At 55.3% G+C, this 19908-nt stretch overlaps 1 protein-coding gene across 1 annotated transcript; it reads right to left on the minus strand.

Moving 5' to 3' along the window:
* Positions 1–2878: 2878 nt before the first annotated feature.
* On the minus strand, positions 2879–8656 carry LOC137305882 (uncharacterized). Its single transcript, XM_067974815.1, has 3 exons — positions 8588–8656; positions 4980–5214; positions 2879–3885 (listed from the first exon to the last, which is right to left on the minus strand). Exons 1-3 carry the CDS (start codon positions 8654–8656, stop codon positions 2879–2881), a joined length of 1311 nt encoding a protein of 436 aa, XP_067830916.1.
* Between the last annotated feature and the right edge of the window lie 11252 nt (positions 8657–19908).

Raw genomic sequence — 19908 nt, forward strand, 5'->3', positions numbered from 1 at the left:
GTGGGCTCAAGTAAGGTCGAGTGCAGCGAAGTGAGCTCAAGTGGGTAAGATTGGAGCGAAATTGTCCCAAGTGGGTTCGAGTGCAGCGAAGTGGTCTCAAGTGGTGTAGAGTACAGCGAAGTTGGATCAAGTGGGGTCGAGTGCAGCCAAGTGGGCTCAAATGGGTTAGATTGGAGCGAAGTGGTCCGAAGTGGGGTCGTTTGTAGCGAAGTGGGCTCACGTGCGATCGAGGGCAGCGAAATGGGCCCAAGTGGGGTCGAGTGCCGTGAAGTGGGCTCATGTGGGGTCCAATGCAGTGAAGTGGGCTCAAGTGGGTTCGAGTGTAGCGAAGTGGGTGCAAGTAGGGTCGAGTGTAGCAAAGTGGGCATAAGTGGGCTCGCGTGCAGCGAAATGGGCTCAGGTAGTGTCGAGTGCAGCAAATTGGGCTCAAGTGGGTTCAAGTGCAGCAAAATGGGCTCAAGAGGGTTTGAGTGCAGCAAAATGGGCTCAAGTGCGGTCGAGTCGAGCGATGGGAGCTCATGTGGGATCGGCTGCTGCGAAGCTGGCTCAAGTGGGGTCGAGTGAATTGAAGTGGGCTCAAGTGGGTTTGATCGAAGTGAAGTGGTCCCAAGTGGGACGAGTGCAGCGAAGTCGGCTTAAGTGATGTTGAGCGCAATATTGTCGGCTCAAGTGTGGTCGAGTGCAGCAAAATGGGCTCAAGTGGGGTCGAATGCAGCAAAATGGGCTCAAGTGGGGTCGAATGCAGCAAAATGGACTCAAGTGGGTTCCAGTGCAACGAATTGAGCTCAAGTGGGTTCGAGGGCAGCAAAATGGGCTCAAGTGGGGTCGAGTGCAGCAAAATGGGCTGAAGTGGAGTCGAGTGCAGCGAAGTGGTGTCGAGTGGTGTCGAGTGAAGCGACGTGGGCTCAATAGCGTTTGATTGGAGCGAAGTTGTCCTAAGTGGGGACGAGAGCAGTGAAGTCGGCTTAAGTGGTATTGAGAGCAACGTAGTCGGCTGAAGTTGGGTCCAGTGCAGCAAAATGGGTGCAAGTGGGGTCGAGTGCAGCGAAATGGGCTGAAGGGATGGCGCGTGCAGCGAAGTGGGCTCAAGTGTAGTCGAGTGCAGCGAAGTGGGCTTAAGAGAGGTCGAGTGCAGCAAAATGGGCTCCAATGGTGTCGAGTGCAGCGAATTGGGCTAAAGTGGGATCAAGTGCAGCGAAATGAGCTGAAGTGGTGTCAAGTTCAGCAAACTGGGCTCAAATGGGGTTGAGTGCCGCAAAATGGGCTCAAGTGTGGTCGCGTGCAGCGAAGTAGGCTCGTGTTTGTTCGAGTGCAGCAAAATGGGCTCAAGTCGTGTCGCCTGCAGCGAAATAGGCTGAAGTGATGTCGAGTGCAGCGAACTATGCTCAAGTGGGTGTGAGTGCAGCGAAATGAGAACACGTGGAGTTGAGTGCAGCGAAATGAGGGCAAGTGGGGTCGAGTGCAGCGAAGTGGGGTCAAGTGGGGCCAAGTGGAGCGAAGTGTGGGCACGTGGGGTTGAGTGCAGCGAAGTGGGGTCAAGTGGGGTCGAGTGCATCGAAATTTGCACAATTTGTGTTGAGTGCAGCGATATGGAGCAAGTGGGTTCAAGTGCGGTCGAGTGCAGCGAAGTGGGCTCAAGTGGGGTCGAGTGCAGCGAATTGGGCTCAAGTGGGGTCTAGTGCAGCGAAATGGGAACAATTGGGTGCGAGTGCAGCGAAGTGGGCTCAAGTGGGATCAAGTGCAGCGAAATGGGCTCAACTGGGGTCGAGTGCAGCAAAGTGGGCATACGTTGGCTCGAGTGCAGTGAAATGGGTGCAAGTGGGGTCGCGTGCAGTGAAGTGGCCTCATGTGGGGTCGAGTGCAGCACAGTGGGCTCAACATGTTTCGAGTGCAGCAAGATGGGCTCAAGTGGTGTCAAGTGCAGCGAATTGAGCTCAAGTGGGTTGGAATGCAGCAAAATGGGCTCAGGTGGGTTCGAGTGGAGCGAAGTGGGCTCAAGCGTGGTCGAGTGCAGGTAAGTGGGCTCAAGTGTTGTCGAGTTTAGCGAATTGGGTTGAGTGTAGCGATATGGGCGGTCCCCTCACAGTTCTCCATTCACTGGCGCCATCCCCAAATTGGTCTCCACTCACTGGCGCCATCCCCAAATTGATCTCCACTCCCTGGCGCCATCCACAAATTTGTCTACACTTGCTGGCGCCATCCCCAAATTCGGCTCCACTCGCTGGGGTCGTCCCCAAATTGGTTTCCACTCACTGGCGCTGTCCCAAATTGGTCTGACCAATCGCGCGGAATCCCCAAATTGGTCTCCACTCGCTGTCGCCGTCCCCAAATTGGACTCCACTTGCTGGGTCGTCCTAAATTGGTCTGCACCCGCTGGCGCCATCCCTAAATTGGTCCAAATTTGCTGTCGCTGCCTCAACTTGTTGGCGCCATCCCCAAATTGGTCTCCACTCGCTGGCGCCATCCCCAAATTGGACTCCACTCGCTGGCGCCGTCCCCAAATTGGTCTCCACTCGCTGGCTCCATCCACAAATTGGTCTCCACTCGCTGGTGCCTTCCCCAAATTGTTCTCCTCTCGCTGGCGCCATCACCAAATTCATCTCCACTCCCCGGCGCCGTTCGCAAATTGGTCACCACTCGCCGGCGCCGTTCCCAAATTGGTCTCCACTCCCTGGCGCCATCCACAAATTGGTCTTCACTCGCTGTCGCCATACCCAAATTGGACTCCACTCGCTGACGCCGTCCCCAAATTGGTCTCCACTCGCTGGCTCCATCCACAAATTGGTCTCCACTCGCTGGTGCCTTCCCCAAATTGTTCTGCTCTCGCTGGCGCCATCACCAAATTCATCTCCACTCCCCGGCGCCGTTCGCAAATTGGTCACCACTCGCCGGCGCCGTACCCAAATTGGTCTCCACTCACTGGCGCCGGCCGCAAATTGGTCTCCACTGGCTGGCACCGTCCCCAAATCGAGTGCAGTGAAGTGGGCTCAAATGGGTTCACGTGCTGCAAAATGGGATCAAGAGGGATCGAGTGCAGCGAATTGCGCTCACGTGGGTTCGAGTGCAGCAAAATGGGCTCATGTGGGTTCGAGAGCAACAAAATGGGCTCAAGTGGGGTCACATAGAGCGATGGGGGCTCATGTGGGGTCCCGTGCAGCGAAGTTGGCTCAAGTGGGGTCGAATGCAGTGAAATGGCATCAATTGGTATCGAGTGCAGTGAATTGGGTTGAAGTGGGCTCGAGTGCAGCGAAGTGGGCTCAAGTAAGGTCGAGTGCAGCGAAGTGAGCTCAAGTGGGTAAGATTGGAGCGAAATTGTCCCAAGTGGGTTCGAGTGCAGCGAAGTGGTCTCAAGTGGTGTAGAGTACAGCGAAGTTGGATCAAGTGGGGTCGAGTGCAGCCAAGTGGGCTCAAATGGGTTAGATTGGAGCGAAGTGGTCCGAAGTGGGGTCGTTTGTAGCGAAGTGGGCTCACGTGCGATCGAGGGCAGCGAAATGGGCCCAAGTGGGGTCGAGTGCCGTGAAGTGGGCTCATGTGGGGTCCAATGCAGTGAAGTGGGCTCAAGTGGGTTCGAGTGTAGCGAAGTGGGTGCAAGTAGGGTCGAGTGTAGCAAAGTGGGCATAAGTGGGCTCGCGTGCAGCGAAATGGGCTCAGGTAGTGTCGAGTGCAGCAAATTGGGCTCAAGTGGGTTCAAGTGCAGCAAAATGGGCTCAAGAGGGTTTGAGTGCAGCAAAATGGGCTCAAGTGCGGTCGAGTCGAGCGATGGGAGCTCATGTGGGATCGGCTGCTGCGAAGCTGGCTCAAGTGGGGTCGAGTGAATTGAAGTGGGCTCAAGTGGGTTTGATCGGAGTGAAGTGGTCCCAAGTGGGACGAGTGCAGCGAAGTCGGCTTAAGTGATGTTGAGCGCAATATTGTCGGCTCAAGTGTGGTCGAGTGCAGCAAAATGGGCTCAAGTGGGGTCGAATGCAGCAAAATGGGCTCAAGTGGGGTCGAATGCAGCAAAATGGACTCAAGTGGGTTCCAGTGCAACGAATTGAGCTCAAGTGGGTTCGAGGGCAGCAAAATGGGCTCAAGTGGGGTCGAGTGCAGCGAAGTGGGCTGAAGTGGAGTCGAGTGCAGCGAAGTGGTGTCGAGTGGTGTCGAGTGAAGCGACGTGGGCTCAATAGCGTTTGATTGGAGCGAAGTTGTCCTAAGTGGGGACGAGAGCAGTGAAGTCGGCTTAAGTGGTATTGAGAGCAACGTAGTCGGCTGAAGTTGGGTCCAGTGCAGCAAAATGGGTGCAAGTGTGGTCGAGTGCAGCGAAATGTGCTGAAGGGATGGCGCGTGCAGCGAAGTGGGCTCAAGTGTAGTCGAGTGCAGTGAAGTGGGCTTAAGAGAGGTCGAGTGCAGCAAAATGGGCTCCAATGGTGTCGAGTGCAGCGAATTGGGCTAAAGTGGGATCAAGTGCAGCGAAATGAGCTGAAGTGGTGTCAAGTTCAGCAAACTGGGCTCAAATGGGGTTGAGTGCCGCAAAATGGGCTCAAGTGTGGTCGCGTGCAGCGAAGTAGGCTCATGTTTGTTCGAGTGCAGCAAAATGGGCTCAAGTCGTGTCGCCTGCAGCGAAATAGGCTGAAGTGATGTCGAGTGCAGCGAACTATGCTCAAGTGGGTGTGAGTGCAGCGAAATGAGAACACGTGGAGTTGAGTGCAGCGAAATGAGGGCAAGTGGGGTCGAGTGCAGCGAAGTGGGGTCAAGTGGGGCCAAGTGGAGCGAAGTGTGGGCACGTGGGGTTGAGTGCAGCGAAGTGGGGTCAAGTGGGGTCGAGTGCATCGAAATTTGCACAATTTGTGTTGAGTGCAGCGATATGGAGCAAGTGGGTTCAAGTGCGGTCGAGTGCAGCGAAGTGGGCTCAAGTGGGGTCGAGTGCAGCGAATTGGGCTCAAGTGGGATCAAGTGCAGCGAAATGGGCTCAACTGGGGTCGAGTGCAGCAAAGTGGGCATACGTTGGCTCGAGTGCAGTGAAATGGGTGCAAGTGGGGTCGCGTGCAGTGAAGTGGCCTCATGTGGGGTCGAGTGCAGCGCAGTGGGCTCAACATGTTTCGAGTGCAGCAAGATGGGCTCAAGTGGTGTCAAGTGCAGCGAATTGAGCTCAAGTGGGTTGGAATGCAGCAAAATGGGCTCAGGTGGGTTCGAGTGGAGCGAAGTGGGCTCAAGCGTGGTCGAGTGCAGGTAAGTTGGCTCAAGTGTTGTCGAGTTTAGCGAATTGGGTTGAGTGTAGCGATATGGGCGCAAGTGGGGTCGAGTACAACGAAGTGGGCTCAAGTGTGGTCGAGTGCAGCAAAATGGGCTCAATAGGTTTCGAGTGCAGCAAAATGGGCACAAGTGGTGTCGAGTGCAGCAAAATGGGCTCAAATGGTTACGAATGCAGCGAAGTGCGCTCAAGTTGGGTAGCGTGCAGCGATTGGGCTCAATTGTGGTCGAGTGCAGTGACGTGGGCTCAAGTGGGTTAGATTGGAGCGAAGTGGTCTCAAGTGTGGTCGAATGCAGCGAATTCGGCTCAAATGGGATCGAGTGCAGTGAATTTGTCTCAAGTGTGTTAGAGTGCAGCGAAATGGGCTGAAGTGGGGTCGAGTGAAGCGAATTCGGCTCAAATGTGTTCGAGTGCAGCAAAACGGGCTAAAGTGGTGTCGAGTGCAACAATGTGGGCTCAAGTGGGGTCGAGTGCAGGTTAGTGGGCTCAAGTGTTGTCGCGTTTAGCGAATTGGGTTCAAATGGGGTCGAGTGAAGCGAAGTGAACGTAAGTGTCTTCGAGTGCAGCAAAATGGGCTCAAATGCTTACGAGTGCAGCGAAGTGCGCTCAAGTTCGGTAGCGTGCAGCGATTGGGCTCAATTGGGGTCGAGTGTAGCGAAGTGGGATCAAGTGGGGTCGAATGCAGCGAATTCGGCTCAAGTGGGATCGAGTGCAGTGAATTGGGCTCAAGTGGTGTCGAGTGAAGCGAATTCGGCTCAAGTGTGTTGGAATGCAGCAAAATGGGCTCAAGTGGTGTCGAGTGCAGCGAAGTGGTCCGAAGTGGGGTCGAGTGCAGCGAAGTCGGCTCATGAGGGATCGAGTGCAGTGAATTTGGCTCAAGTGGTGTCGAGTGAAGCAAATTGGGCGCAAGTGAGGTCGAGTGCAGTGAAATGGGCTCAATGGGGTCGAGTGAAGCGAAGTGGGCACAAGTGGGTTCGACTGCAGCAAAACCGGCTAAAGTGGGGTCGAGTGCAGCGAAGTGGGCTCAAGTGGTTTAGATTGGAGCGAAGTGGTCCCAAGTGGGTTCGAGTGCAGCCAAATCGGCTCAAGTGGGTTCGAGTGCAGCAAAATGGGCACAGGTTGGGTGAGTGGAGTGAAGTGGGAGCAAGTGGGATCCACTGAAGCGAAGTGGGTGCAATAGGGGCGAGTGCAGCGAAGTTGGCTCGAGTGCAGCGAAGTGGGCTCAAGTGTTGTTGAGTTTAACGAAATGGGCTCAAGTGGGGTCGAGTGCAGCGAAATAGGATCAAGTGGGGTCGAGTGCAGTGAAGTGGACTCGAGGGTTCGAGAGCAGTGAAGTGGTCTCAAGTGTGGTCGTGTGCAGCGAAGTGGGCGTAAGTGTCTTCGAGTGCAGCAAAGTGGGAGCAAGTGGGATCCAGTGCAGCGAAGTGGGTGCAATTAGTATTGTGTGCAGCGAAGTGGGTTCGAATGCAGCGAAGTGGGCTCAAGCATGGTCGAGTGCAGGTAAGTGGGCTCAAGTGTTGTCGAGTTTAGCGAAATGAGTTCAAGTGGGGTCAAGTGCAGAGAAATGGGCTCAAGTGGGGACGAGTGCAGCGCTATGGGCGCAGTCCACAAATTGGTATCGACTCGCTGGCGCCGTCCCCACACAGTTCTCCATTCACTGGCGCCATCCCCAAATTGGACTCCACTCGCTGGCGCGGTCCCCTCACAGTTCTCCATTCACTGGCGCCATCCCCAAATTGATCTCCACTCACTGGCGCCATCCCCAAATTGATCTCCACTCCCTGGCGCCATCCACAAATTTGTCTACACTTGCTGGCGCCATCCCCAAATTCGGCTCCACTCGCTGGGGTCGTCCCCAAATTGGTTTCCACTCACTGGCGCTGTCCCAAATTGGTCTGACCAATCGCGCGGAATCCCCAAATTGGTCTCCACTCGCTGTCGCCGTCCCCAAATTGGACTCCACTCGCTGGGTCGTCCTAAATTGGTCTGCACCCGCTGGTGCCATCCCTAAATTGGTCCAAATTTGCTATCGCTGCCTCAACTTGTTGGAGCCATCCCCAAATTGCACTCGCTGGCGCCGTCCCCAAATTGGTCTTCACTCGGTGGCGCCATCCCCAAATTGTTCTCCACTCACTGGCGCCGTCCCCAAATTGGATTCCACTCACTGCCACCATCCCTAAATTTACCTGAGGAAGGAGGAAGTCTCCGAAAGCTTGTGAATTTAAAATAAAATTGCTGGACTATAACTTGGTGTTGTAAAATTGTTTACAATTGTCATCCCTAAATTGGTCTCCACTCGGTGGGTCGTCCCAAATTGGTCTTCACTCTCTCGTGCAATCCCGAAATTGGTCTCCACTCCCTGGCACCATCCCTAAATTGGTCCATATTTGCTGTCGCTGCCTCAACTTGTTGGAGCCATCCCCAAATTGGTTTCCACTCACTGGCGCTGTCCCAAATTGGTCTGACCAATCGCGCGGAATCCCCAAATTGGTCTCCACTCGCTGGCGCCATCCCCAAATTGGACTCCACTCGCTGGGTCGTCCTAATTTGGTTTGCACCCGCTGGCACCATCCCTAAATTGGTCCAAATTTGCTGTCGCTGCCTCAACTTGTTGGAGCCATCCCCAAATTGGTCTCCACTCGCTGGCTCCATCCCCAAAGTGGACTGCACTCGCTGGCGCCGTCCCTAAATTGGTCCATATTTGCTGTCGCCGTCCCAACTTGCTGGCGCCATCCACAAATTGGTCTCCACACGCTTGCGCCATCCCCAAATTGTTCTTCACTCGGTGGGTCGTCCCAAATTGGTCTTCACTCTCTCGTGCAATCCCGAAATTGGTCTCCACTCCCTGGCACCATCCATAAATTGGTCCATATTTGCTGTCGCTGCCTCAACTTGTTGGCGCCATCTCCAAATTGGTCTCCACTCGCTGGCGCCGTCCCCAAATTGGACTTCACTCGGTGGCGCCGTCCCCAAATTGGTCTCCACTCGCTGGAACAGTCCCCACACAGTTCTCCATTCACTGGCGCCATCCCCAAATTGGACTCCACTCGCTGGCGCGGTCCCCTCACAGTTCTCCATTCACTGGCGCCATCCGCAAATTGGACTCCACTCGCTGGCGCGGTCCCCTCACATTTCTCCATTCACTGGCGCCATCCCCAAATTGGTCTCCACTCACTGGCGCCAACCCCAAATTGATCTCCACTCCCTGGCGCCATCCACAAATTTGTCTACACTTGCTGGCGCCATCCCCAAATTCGGCTCCACTCGCTGGGGTCGTCCCCAAATTGGTTTCCACTCACTGGCGCTGTCCCAAATTGGTCTGACCAATCTCGCGGAATCCCCAAATTGGTCTCCACTCACTGGCGCCGTTCCCAAATTGGACTCCACTCGCTGGGTCGTCCTAAATTGGTCTGCACCCGCTGGCGCCATCCCTAAATTGGTCCAAATTTGCTGTCGCTGCCTCAACTTGTTGGCGCCATCCCCAAATTGGTCTCCACTCGCTGGCGCCATCCCCAAATTGGACTCCACTCGCTGGCGCCGTCCCCAAATTGGTCTCCACTCGCTGGCTCCATCCACAAATTGGTCTCCACTCGCTGGTGCCTTCCCCAAATTGTTCTCCTCTCGCTGGCGCCATCACCAAATTCATCTCCACTCCCCGGCGCCGTTCGCAAATTGGTCACCACTCGCCAGCGCCGTTCCCAAATTGGTCTCCACTCCCTGGCGTCATCCACAAATTGGTCTTCACTCGCTGTCGCCATACCCAAATTGGACTCCACTCGCTGACGCCGTCCCCAAATTGGTCTCCACTCGCTGGCTCCATCCACAAATTGGTCTCCACTCGCTGGTGCCTTCCCCAAATTGTTCTGCTCTCGCTGGCGCCATCACCAAATTCATCTCCACTCCCCGGCGCCGTTCGCAAATTGGTCACCACTCGCCGGCGCCGTACCCAAATTGGTCTCCACTCACTGGCGCCGGCCGCAAATTGGTCTCCACTGGCTGGCACCGTCCCCAAATCGAGTGCAGTGAAGTGGGCTCAAATGGGTTCACGTGCTGCAAAATGGGATCAAGAGGGATCGAGTGCAGCGAATTGCGCTCACGTGGGTTCGAGTGCAGCAAAATGGGCTCATGTGGGTTCGAGAGCAACAAAATGGGCTCAAGTGGGGTCACATAGAGCGATGGGGGCTCATGTGGGGTCCCGTGCAGCGAAGTTGGCTCAAGTGGGGTCGAATGCAGTGAAATGGCATCAATTGGTATCGAGTGCAGTGAATTGGGTTGAAGTGGGCTCGAGTGCAGCGAAGTGGGCTCAAGTAAGGTCGAGTGCAGCGAAGTGAGCTCAAGTGGGTAAGATTGGAGCGAAATTGTCCCAAGTGGGTTCGAGTGCAGCGAAGTGGTCTCAAGTGGTGTAGAGTACAGCGAAGTTGGATCAAGTGGGGTCGAGTGCAGCCAAGTGGGCTCAAATGGGTTAGATTGGAGCGAAGTGGTCCGAAGTGGGGTCGTTTGTAGCGAAGTGGGCTCACGTGCGATCGAGGGCAGCGAAATGGGCCCAAGTGGGGTCGAGTGCCGTGAAGTGGGCTCATGTGGGGTCCAATGCAGTGAAGTGGGCTCAAGTGGGTTCGAGTGTAGCGAAGTGGGTGCAAGTAGGGTCGAGTGTAGCAAAGTGGGCATAAGTGGGCTCGCGTGCAGCGAAATGGGCTCAGGTAGTGTCGAGTGCAGCAAATTGGGCTCAAGTGGGTTCAAGTGCAGCAAAATGGGCTCAAGAGGGTTTGAGTGCAGCAAAATGGGCTCAAGTGCGGTCGAGTCGAGCGATGGGAGCTCATGTGGGATCGGCTGCTGCGAAGCTGGCTCAAGTGGGGTCGAGTGAATTGAAGTGGGCTCAAGTGGGTTTGATCGAAGTGAAGTGGTCCCAAGTGGGACGAGTGCAGCGAAGTCGGCTTAAGTGATGTTGAGCGCAATATTGTCGGCTCAAGTGTGGTCGAGTGCAGCAAAATGGGCTCAAGTGGGGTCGAATGCAGCAAAATGGGCTCAAGTGGGGTCGAATGCAGCAAAATGGACTCAAGTGGGTTCCAGTGCAACGAATTGAGCTCAAGTGGGTTCGAGGGCAGCAAAATGGGCTCAAGTGGGGTCGAGTGCAGCAAAATGGGCTGAAGTGGAGTCGAGTGCAGCGAAGTGGTGTCGAGTGGTGTCGAGTGAAGCGACGTGGGCTCAATAGCGTTTGATTGGAGCGAAGTTGTCCTAAGTGGGGACGAGAGCAGTGAAGTCGGCTTAAGTGGTATTGAGAGCAACGTAGTCGGCTGAAGTTGGGTCCAGTGCAGCAAAATGGGTGCAAGTGGGGTCGAGTGCAGCGAAATGGGCTGAAGGGATGGCGCGTGCAGCGAAGTGGGCTCAAGTGTAGTCGAGTGCAGCGAAGTGGGCTTAAGAGAGGTCGAGTGCAGCAAAATGGGCTCCAATGGTGTCGAGTGCAGCGAATTGGGCTAAAGTGGGATCAAGTGCAGCGAAATGAGCTGAAGTGGTGTCAAGTTCAGCAAACTGGGCTCAAATGGGGTTGAGTGCCGCAAAATGGGCTCAAGTGTGGTCGCGTGCAGCGAAGTAGGCTCGTGTTTGTTCGAGTGCAGCAAAATGGGCTCAAGTCGTGTCGCCTGCAGCGAAATAGGCTGAAGTGATGTCGAGTGCAGCGAACTATGCTCAAGTGGGTGTGAGTGCAGCGAAATGAGAACACGTGGAGTTGAGTGCAGCGAAATGAGGGCAAGTGGGGTCGAGTGCAGCGAAGTGGGGTCAAGTGGGGCCAAGTGGAGCGAAGTGTGGGCACGTGGGGTTGAGTGCAGCGAAGTGGGGTCAAGTGGGGTCGAGTGCATCGAAATTTGCACAATTTGTGTTGAGTGCAGCGATATGGAGCAAGTGGGTTCAAGTGCGGTCGAGTGCAGCGAAGTGGGCTCAAGTGGGGTCGAGTGCAGCGAATTGGGCTCAAGTGGGGTCTAGTGCAGCGAAATGGGAACAATTGGGTGCGAGTGCAGCGAAGTGGGCTCAAGTGGGATCAAGTGCAGCGAAATGGGCTCAACTGGGGTCGAGTGCAGCAAAGTGGGCATACGTTGGCTCGAGTGCAGTGAAATGGGTGCAAGTGGGGTCGCGTGCAGTGAAGTGGCCTCATGTGGGGTCGAGTGCAGCACAGTGGGCTCAACATGTTTCGAGTGCAGCAAGATGGGCTCAAGTGGTGTCAAGTGCAGCGAATTGAGCTCAAGTGGGTTGGAATGCAGCAAAATGGGCTCAGGTGGGTTCGAGTGGAGCGAAGTGGGCTCAAGCGTGGTCGAGTGCAGGTAAGTGGGCTCAAGTGTTGTCGAGTTTAGCGAATTGGGTTGAGTGTAGCGATATGGGCGGTCCCCTCACAGTTCTCCATTCACTGGCGCCATCCCCAAATTGGTCTCCACTCACTGGCGCCATCCCCAAATTGATCTCCACTCCCTGGCGCCATCCACAAATTTGTCTACACTTGCTGGCGCCATCCCCAAATTCGGCTCCACTCGCTGGGGTCGTCCCCAAATTGGTTTCCACTCACTGGCGCTGTCCCAAATTGGTCTGACCAATCGCGCGGAATCCCCAAATTGGTCTCCACTCGCTGTCGCCGTCCCCAAATTGGACTCCACTTGCTGGGTCGTCCTAAATTGGTCTGCACCCGCTGGCGCCATCCCTAAATTGGTCCAAATTTGCTGTCGCTGCCTCAACTTGTTGGCGCCATCCCCAAATTGGTCTCCACTCGCTGGCGCCATCCCCAAATTGGACTCCACTCGCTGGCGCCGTCCCCAAATTGGTCTCCACTCGCTGGCTCCATCCACAAATTGGTCTCCACTCGCTGGTGCCTTCCCCAAATTGTTCTCCTCTCGCTGGCGCCATCACCAAATTCATCTCCACTCCCCGGCGCCGTTCGCAAATTGGTCACCACTCGCCGGCGCCGTTCCCAAATTGGTCTCCACTCCCTGGCGCCATCCACAAATTGGTCTTCACTCGCTGTCGCCATACCCAAATTGGACTCCACTCGCTGACGCCGTCCCCAAATTGGTCTCCACTCGCTGGCTCCATCCACAAATTGGTCTCCACTCGCTGGTGCCTTCCCCAAATTGTTCTGCTCTCGCTGGCGCCATCACCAAATTCATCTCCACTCCACGGCGCCGTTCGCAAATTGGTCACCACTCGCCGGCGCCGTACCCAAATTGGTCTCCACTCACTGGCGCCGGCCGCAAATTGGTCTCCACTGGCTGGCACCGTCCCCAAATCGAGTGCAGTGAAGTGGGCTCAAATGGGTTCACGTGCTGCAAAATGGGATCAAGAGGGATCGAGTGCAGCGAATTGCGCTCACGTGGGTTCGAGTGCAGCAAAATGGGCTCATGTGGGTTCGAGAGCAACAAAATGGGCTCAAGTGGGGTCACATAGAGCGATGGGGGCTCATGTGGGGTCCCGTGCAGCGAAGTTGGCTCAAGTGGGGTCGAATGCAGTGAAATGGCATCAATTGGTATCGAGTGCAGTGAATTGGGTTGAAGTGGGCTCGAGTGCAGCGAAGTGGGCTCAAGTAAGGTCGAGTGCAGCGAAGTGAGCTCAAGTGGGTAAGATTGGAGCGAAATTGTCCCAAGTGGGTTCGAGTGCAGCGAAGTGGTCTCAAGTGGTGTAGAGTACAGCGAAGTTGGATCAAGTGGGGTCGAGTGCAGCCAAGTGGGCTCAAATGGGTTAGATTGGAGCGAAGTGGTCCGAAGTGGGGTCGTTTGTAGCGAAGTGGGCTCACGTGCGATCGAGGGCAGCGAAATGGGCCCAAGTGGGGTCGAGTGCCGTGAAGTGGGCTCATGTGGGGTCCAATGCAGTGAAGTGGGCTCAAGTGGGTTCGAGTGTAGCGAAGTGGGTGCAAGTAGGGTCGAGTGTAGCAAAGTGGGCATAAGTGGGCTCGCGTGCAGCGAAATGGGCTCAGGTAGTGTCGAGTGCAGCAAATTGGGCTCAAGTGGGTTCAAGTGCAGCAAAATGGGCTCAAGAGGGTTTGAGTGCAGCAAAATGGGCTCAAGTGCGGTCGAGTCGAGCGATGGGAGCTCATGTGGGATCGGCTGCTGCGAAGCTGGCTCAAGTGGGGTCGAGTGAATTGAAGTGGGCTCAAGTGGGTTTGATCGGAGTGAAGTGGTCCCAAGTGGGACGAGTGCAGCGAAGTCGGCTTAAGTGATGTTGAGCGCAATATTGTCGGCTCAAGTGTGGTCGAGTGCAGCAAAATGGGCTCAAGTGGGGTCGAATGCAGCAAAATGGGCTCAAGTGGGGTCGAATGCAGCAAAATGGACTCAAGTGGGTTCCAGTGCAACGAATTGAGCTCAAGTGGGTTCGAGGGCAGCAAAATGGGCTCAAGTGGGGTCGAGTGCAGCGAAGTGGGCTGAAGTGGAGTCGAGTGCAGCGAAGTGGTGTCGAGTGGTGTCGAGTGAAGCGACGTGGGCTCAATAGCGTTTGATTGGAGCGAAGTTGTCCTAAGTGGGGACGAGAGCAGTGAAGTCGGCTTAAGTGGTATTGAGAGCAACGTAGTCGGCTGAAGTTGGGTCCAGTGCAGCAAAATGGGTGCAAGTGTGGTCGAGTGCAGCGAAATGTGCTGAAGGGATGGCGCGTGCAGCGAAGTGGGCTCAAGTGTAGTCGAGTGCAGTGAAGTGGGCTTAAGAGAGGTCGAGTGCAGCAAAATGGGCTCCAATGGTGTCGAGTGCAGCGAATTGGGCTAAAGTGGGATCAAGTGCAGCGAAATGAGCTGAAGTGGTGTCAAGTTCAGCAAACTGGGCTCAAATGGGGTTGAGTGCCGCAAAATGGGCTCAAGTGTGGTCGCGTGCAGCGAAGTAGGCTCATGTTTGTTCGAGTGCAGCAAAATGGGCTCAAGTCGTGTCGCCTGCAGCGAAATAGGCTGAAGTGATGTCGAGTGCAGCGAACTATGCTCAAGTGGGTGTGAGTGCAGCGAAATGAGAACACGTGGAGTTGAGTGCAGCGAAATGAGGGCAAGTGGGGTCGAGTGCAGCGAAGTGGGGTCAAGTGGGGCCAAGTGGAGCGAAGTGTGGGCACGTGGGGTTGAGTGCAGCGAAGTGGGGTCAAGTGGGGTCGAGTGCATCGAAATTTGCACAATTTGTGTTGAGTGCAGCGATATGGAGCAAGTGGGTTCAAGTGCGGTCGAGTGCAGCGAAGTGGGCTCAAGTGGGGTCGAGTGCAGCGAATTGGGCTCAAGTGGGATCAAGTGCAGCGAAATGGGCTCAACTGGGGTCGAGTGCAGCAAAGTGGGCATACGTTGGCTCGAGTGCAGTGAAATGGGTGCAAGTGGGGTCGCGTGCAGTGAAGTGGCCTCATGTGGGGTCGAGTGCAGCGCAGTGGGCTCAACATGTTTCGAGTGCAGCAAGATGGGCTCAAGTGGTGTCAAGTGCAGCGAATTGAGCTCAAGTGGGTTGGAATGCAGCAAAATGGGCTCAGGTGGGTTCGAGTGGAGCGAAGTGGGCTCAAGCGTGGTCGAGTGCAGGTAAGTTGGCTCAAGTGTTGTCGAGTTTAGCGAATTGGGTTGAGTGTAGCGATATGGGCGCAAGTGGGGTCGAGTACAACGAAGTGGGCTCAAGTGTGGTCGAGTGCAGCAAAATGGGCTCAATAGGTTTCGAGTGCAGCAAAATGGGCACAAGTGGTGTCGAGTGCAGCAAAATGGGCTCAAATGGTTACGAATGCAGCGAAGTGCGCTCAAGTTGGGTAGCGTGCAGCGATTGGGCTCAATTGTGGTCGAGTGCAGTGACGTGGGCTCAAGTGGGTTAGATTGGAGCGAAGTGGTCTCAAGTGTGGTCGAATGCAGCGAATTCGGCTCAAATGGGATCGAGTGCAGTGAATTTGTCTCAAGTGTGTTAGAGTGCAGCGAAATGGGCTGAAGTGGGGTCGAGTGAAGCGAATTCGGCTCAAATGTGTTCGAGTGCAGCAAAACGGGCTAAAGTGGTGTCGAGTGCAACAATGTGGGCTCAAGTGGGGTCGAGTGCAGGTTAGTGGGCTCAAGTGTTGTCGCGTTTAGCGAATTGGGTTCAAATGGGGTCGAGTGAAGCGAAGTGAACGTAAGTGTCTTCGAGTGCAGCAAAATGGGCTCAAATGCTTACGAGTGCAGCGAAGTGCGCTCAAGTTCGGTAGCGTGCAGCGATTGGGCTCAATTGGGGTCGAGTGTAGCGAAGTGGGATCAAGTGGGGTCGAATGCAGCGAATTCGGCTCAAGTGGGATCGAGTGCAGTGAATTGGGCTCAAGTGGTGTCGAGTGAAGCGAATTCGGCTCAAGTGTGTTGGAATGCAGCAAAATGGGCTCAAGTGGTGTCGAGTGCAGCGAAGTGGTCCGAAGTGGGGTCGAGTGCAGCGAAGTCGGCTCATGAGGGATCGAGTGCAGTGAATTTGGCTCAAGTGGTGTCGAGTGAAGCAAATTGGGCGCAAGTGAGGTCGAGTGCAGTGAAATGGGCTCAATGGGGTCGAGTGAAGCGAAGTGGGCACAAGTGGGTTCGACTGCAGCAAAACCGGCTAAAGTGGGGTCGAGTGCAGCGAAGTGGGCTCAAGTGGTTTAGATTGGAGCGAAGTGGTCCCAAGTGGGTTCGAGTGCAGCCAAATCGGCTCAAGTGGGTTCGAGTGCAGCAAAATGGGCACAGGTTGGGTGAGTGGAGTGAAGTGGGAGCAAGTGGGATCCACTGAAGCGAAGTGGGTGCAATAGGGGCGAGTGCAGCGAAGTTGGCTCGAGTGCAGCGAAGTGGGCTCAAGTGTTGTTGAGTTTAACGAAATGGGCTCAAGTGGGGTCGAGTGCAGCGAAATAGGATCAAGTGGGGTCGAGTGCAGTGAAGTGGACTCGAGGGTTCGAGAGCAGTGAAGTGGTCTCAAGTGTGGTCGTGTGCAGCGAAGTGGGCGTAAGTGTCTTCGAGTGCAGCAAAGTGGGAGCAAGTGGGATCCAGTGCAGCGAAGTGGGTGCAATTAGTATTGTGTGCAGCGAAGTGGGTTCGAATGCAGCGAAGTGGGCTCAAGCATGGTCGAGTGCAGGTAAGTGGGCTCAAGTGTTGTCGAGTTTAGCGAAATGAGTTCAAGTGGGGTCAAGTGCAGAGAAATGGGCTCAAGTGGGGACGAGTGCAGCGCTATGGGCGCAGTCCACAAATTGGTATCGACTCGCTGGCGCCGTCCCCACACAGTTCTCCATTCACTGGCGCCATCCCCAAATTGGACTCCACTCGCTGGCGCGGTCCCCTCACAGTTCTCCATTCACTGGCGCCATCCCCAAATTGATCTCCACTCACTGGCGCCATCCCCAAATTGATCTCCACTCCCTGGCGCCATCCACAAATTTGTCTACACTTGCTGGCGCCATCCCCAAATTCGGCTCCACTCGCTGGGGTCGTCCCCAAATTGGTTTCCACTCACTGGCGCTGTCCCAAATTGGTCTGACCAATCGCGCGGAATCCCCAAATTGGTCTCCACTCGCTGTCGCCGTCCCCAAATTGGACTCCACTCGCTGGGTCGTCCTAAATTGGTCTGCACCCGCTGGTGCCATCCCTAAATTGGTCCAAATTTGCTATCGCTGCCTCAACTTGTTGGAGCCATCCCCAAATTGCACTCGCTGGCGCCGTCCCCAAATTGGTCTTCACTCGGTGGCGCCATCCCCAAATTGTTCTCCACTCACTGGCGCCGTCCCCAAATTGGATTCCACTCACTGCCACCATCCCTAAATTTACCTGAGGAAGGAGGAAGTCTCCGAAAGCTTGTGAATTTAAAATAAAATTGCTGGACTATAACTTGGTGTTGTAAAATTGTTTACAATTGTCATCCCTAAATTGGTCTCCACTCGGTGGGTCGTCCCAAATTGGTCTTCACTCTCTCGTGCAATCCCGAAATTGGTCTCCACTCCCTGGCACCATCCCTAAATTGGTCCATATTTGCTGTCGCTGCCTCAACTTGTTGGAGCCATCCCCAAATTGGTTTCCACTCACTGGCGCTGTCCCAAATTGGTCTGACCAATCGCGCGGAATCCCCAAATTGGTCTCCACTCGCTGGCGCCATCCCCAAATTGGACTCCACTCGCTGGGTCGTCCTAATTTGGTTTGCACCCGCTGGCACCATCCCTAAATTGGTCCAAATTTGCTGTCGCTGCCTCAACTTGTTGGAGCCATCCCCAAATTGGTCTCCACTCGCTGGCTCCATCCCCAAAGTGGACTGCACTCGCTGGCGCCGTCCCTAAATTGGTCCATATTTGCTGTCGCCGTCCCAACTTGCTGGCGCCATCCACAAATTGGTCTCCACACGCTTGCGCCATCCCCAAATTGTTCTTCACTCGGTGGGTCGTCCCAAATTGGTCTTCACTCTCTCGTGCAATCCCGAAATTGGTCTCCACTCCCTGGCACCATCCATAAATTGGTCCATATTTGCTGTCGCTGCCTCAACTTGTTGGCGCCATCTCCAAATTGGTCTCCACTCGCTGGCGCCGTCCCCAAATTGGACTTCACTCGGTGGCGCCGTCCCCAAATTGGTCTCCACTCGCTGGAACAGTCCCCACACAGTTCTCCATTCACTGGCGCCATCCCCAAATTGGACTCCACTCGCTGGCGCGGTCCCCTCACAGTTCTCCATTCACTGGCGCCATCCGCAAATTGGACTCCACTCGCTGGCGCGGTCCCCTCACATTTCTCCATTCACTGGCGCCATCCCCAAATTGGTCTCCACTCACTGGCGCCAACCCCAAATTGATCTCCACTCCCTGGCGCCATCCACAAATTTGTCTACACTTGCTGGCGCCATCCCCAAATTCGGCTCCACTCGCTGGGGTCGTCCCCAAATTGGTTTCCACTCACTGGCGCTGTCCCAAATTGGTCTGACCAATCTCGCGGAATCCCCAAATTGGTCTCCACTCACTGGCGCCGTTCCCAAATTGGACTCCACTCGCTGGGTCGTCCTAAATTGGTCTGCACCCGCTGGCGCCATCCCTAAATTGGTCCAAATTTGCTGTCGCTGCCTCAACTTGTTGGCGCCATCCCCAAATTGGTCTCCACTCGCTGGCGCCATCCCCAAATTGGACTCCACTCGCTGGCGCCGTCCCCAAATTGGTCTCCACTCGCTGGCTCCATCCACAAATTGGTCTCCACTCGCTGGTGCCTTCCCCAAATTGTTCTCCTCTCGCTGGCGCCATCACCAAATTCATCTCCACTCCCCGGCGCCGTTCGCAAATTGGTCACCACTCGCCGGCGCCGTTCCCAAATTGGTCTCCACTCCCTGGCGTCATCCACAAATTGGTCTTCACTCGCTGTCGCCATACCCAAATTGGACTCCACTCGCTGACGCCGTCCCCAAATTGGTCTCCACTCGCTGGCTCCATCCACAAATTGGTCTCCACTCGCTGGTGCCTTCCCCAAATTGTTCTGCTCTCGCTGGCGCCATCACCAAATTCATCTCCACTCCCCGGCGCCGTTCGCAAATTGGTCACCACTCGCCGGCGCCGTACCCAAATTGGTCTCCACTCACTGGCGCCGGCCGCAAATTGGTCTCCACTGGCTGGCACCGTCCCCAAATCGAGTGCAGTGAAGTGGGCTCAAATGGGTTCACGTGCTGCAAAATGGGATCAAGAGGGATCGAGTGCAGCGAATTGCGCTCACGTGGGTTCGAGTGCAGCAAAATGGGCTCATGTGGGTTCGAGAGCAACAAAATGGGCTCAAGTGGGGTCACATAGAGCGATGGGGGCTCATGTGGGGTCCCGTGCAGCGAAGTTGGCTCAAGTGGGGTCGAATGCAGTGAAATGGCATCAATTGGTATCGAGTGCAGTGAATTGGGTTGAAGTGGGCTCGAGTGCAGCGAAGTGGGCTCAAGTAAGGTCGAGTGCAGCGAAGTGAGCTCAAGTGGGTAAGATTGGAGCGAAATTGTCCCAAGTGGGTTCGAGTGCAGCGAAGTGGTCTCAAGTGGTGTAGAGTACAGCGAAGTTGGATCAAGTGGGGTCGAGTGCAGCCAAGTGGGCTCAAATGGGTTAGATTGGAGCGAAGTGGTCCGAAGTGGGGTCGTTTGTAGCGAAGTGGGCTCACGTGCGATCGAGGGCAGCGAAATGGGCCCAAGTGGGGTCGAGTGCCGTGAAGTGGGCTCATGTGGGGTCCAATGCAGTGAAGTGGGCTCAAGTGGGTTCGAGTGTAGCGAAGTGGGTGCAAGTAGGGTCGAGTGTAGCAAAGTGGGCATAAGTGGGCTCGCGTGCAGCGAAATGGGCTCAGGTAGTGTCGAGTGCAGCAAATTGGGCTCAAGTGGGTTCAAGTGCAGCAAAATGGGCTCAAGAGGGTTTGAGTGCAGCAAAATGGGCTCAAGTGCGGTCGAGTCGAGCGATGGGAGCTCATGTGGGATCGGCTGCTGCGAAGCTGGCTCAAGTGGGGTCGAGTGAATTGAAGTGGGCTCAAGTGGGTTTGATCGAAGTGAAGTGGTCCCAAGTGGGACGAGTGCAGCGAAGTCGGCTTAAGTGATGTTGAGCGCAATATTGTCGGCTCAAGTGTGGTCGAGTGCAGCAAAATGGGCTCAAGTGGGGTCGAATGCAGCAAAATGGGCTCAAGTGGGGTCGAATGCAGCAAAATGGACTCAAGTGGGTTCCAGTGCAACGAATTGAGCTCAAGTGGGTTCGAGGGCAGCAAAATGGCTCAAGTGGGTCGAGTGCAGCAAAATGGGCTGAAGTGGAGTCGAGTA

Source organism: Heptranchias perlo, chromosome 41 (genome assembly GCF_035084215.1).
Source record: "Heptranchias perlo isolate sHepPer1 chromosome 41, sHepPer1.hap1, whole genome shotgun sequence".
Lineage (NCBI taxonomy): Eukaryota > Metazoa > Chordata > Chondrichthyes > Hexanchiformes > Hexanchidae > Heptranchias > Heptranchias perlo.

Bases quoted from the DNA above. Each gene is read 5' to 3' on its own strand.
- LOC137305882 (XM_067974815.1), bottom strand. From the start codon at position 8,656: ATGGCGCCAGCGGGTGCAGACCAATTTAGGACGACCCAGCGAGTGGAG. The intron at 5,215-8,587 runs GTGAGTGGAGAC...ACAACACTTGAG, and splicing joins CCAATTTGGGAACGGCGCCA to CCAACTTACCTGCACTCGAC. The intron at 3,886-4,979 runs GTATGCCCACTT...ACATCACTTAAG, and splicing joins TTCACTGCACTCGAGCCAAC to CCGACTTCGCTGCACTCGTC.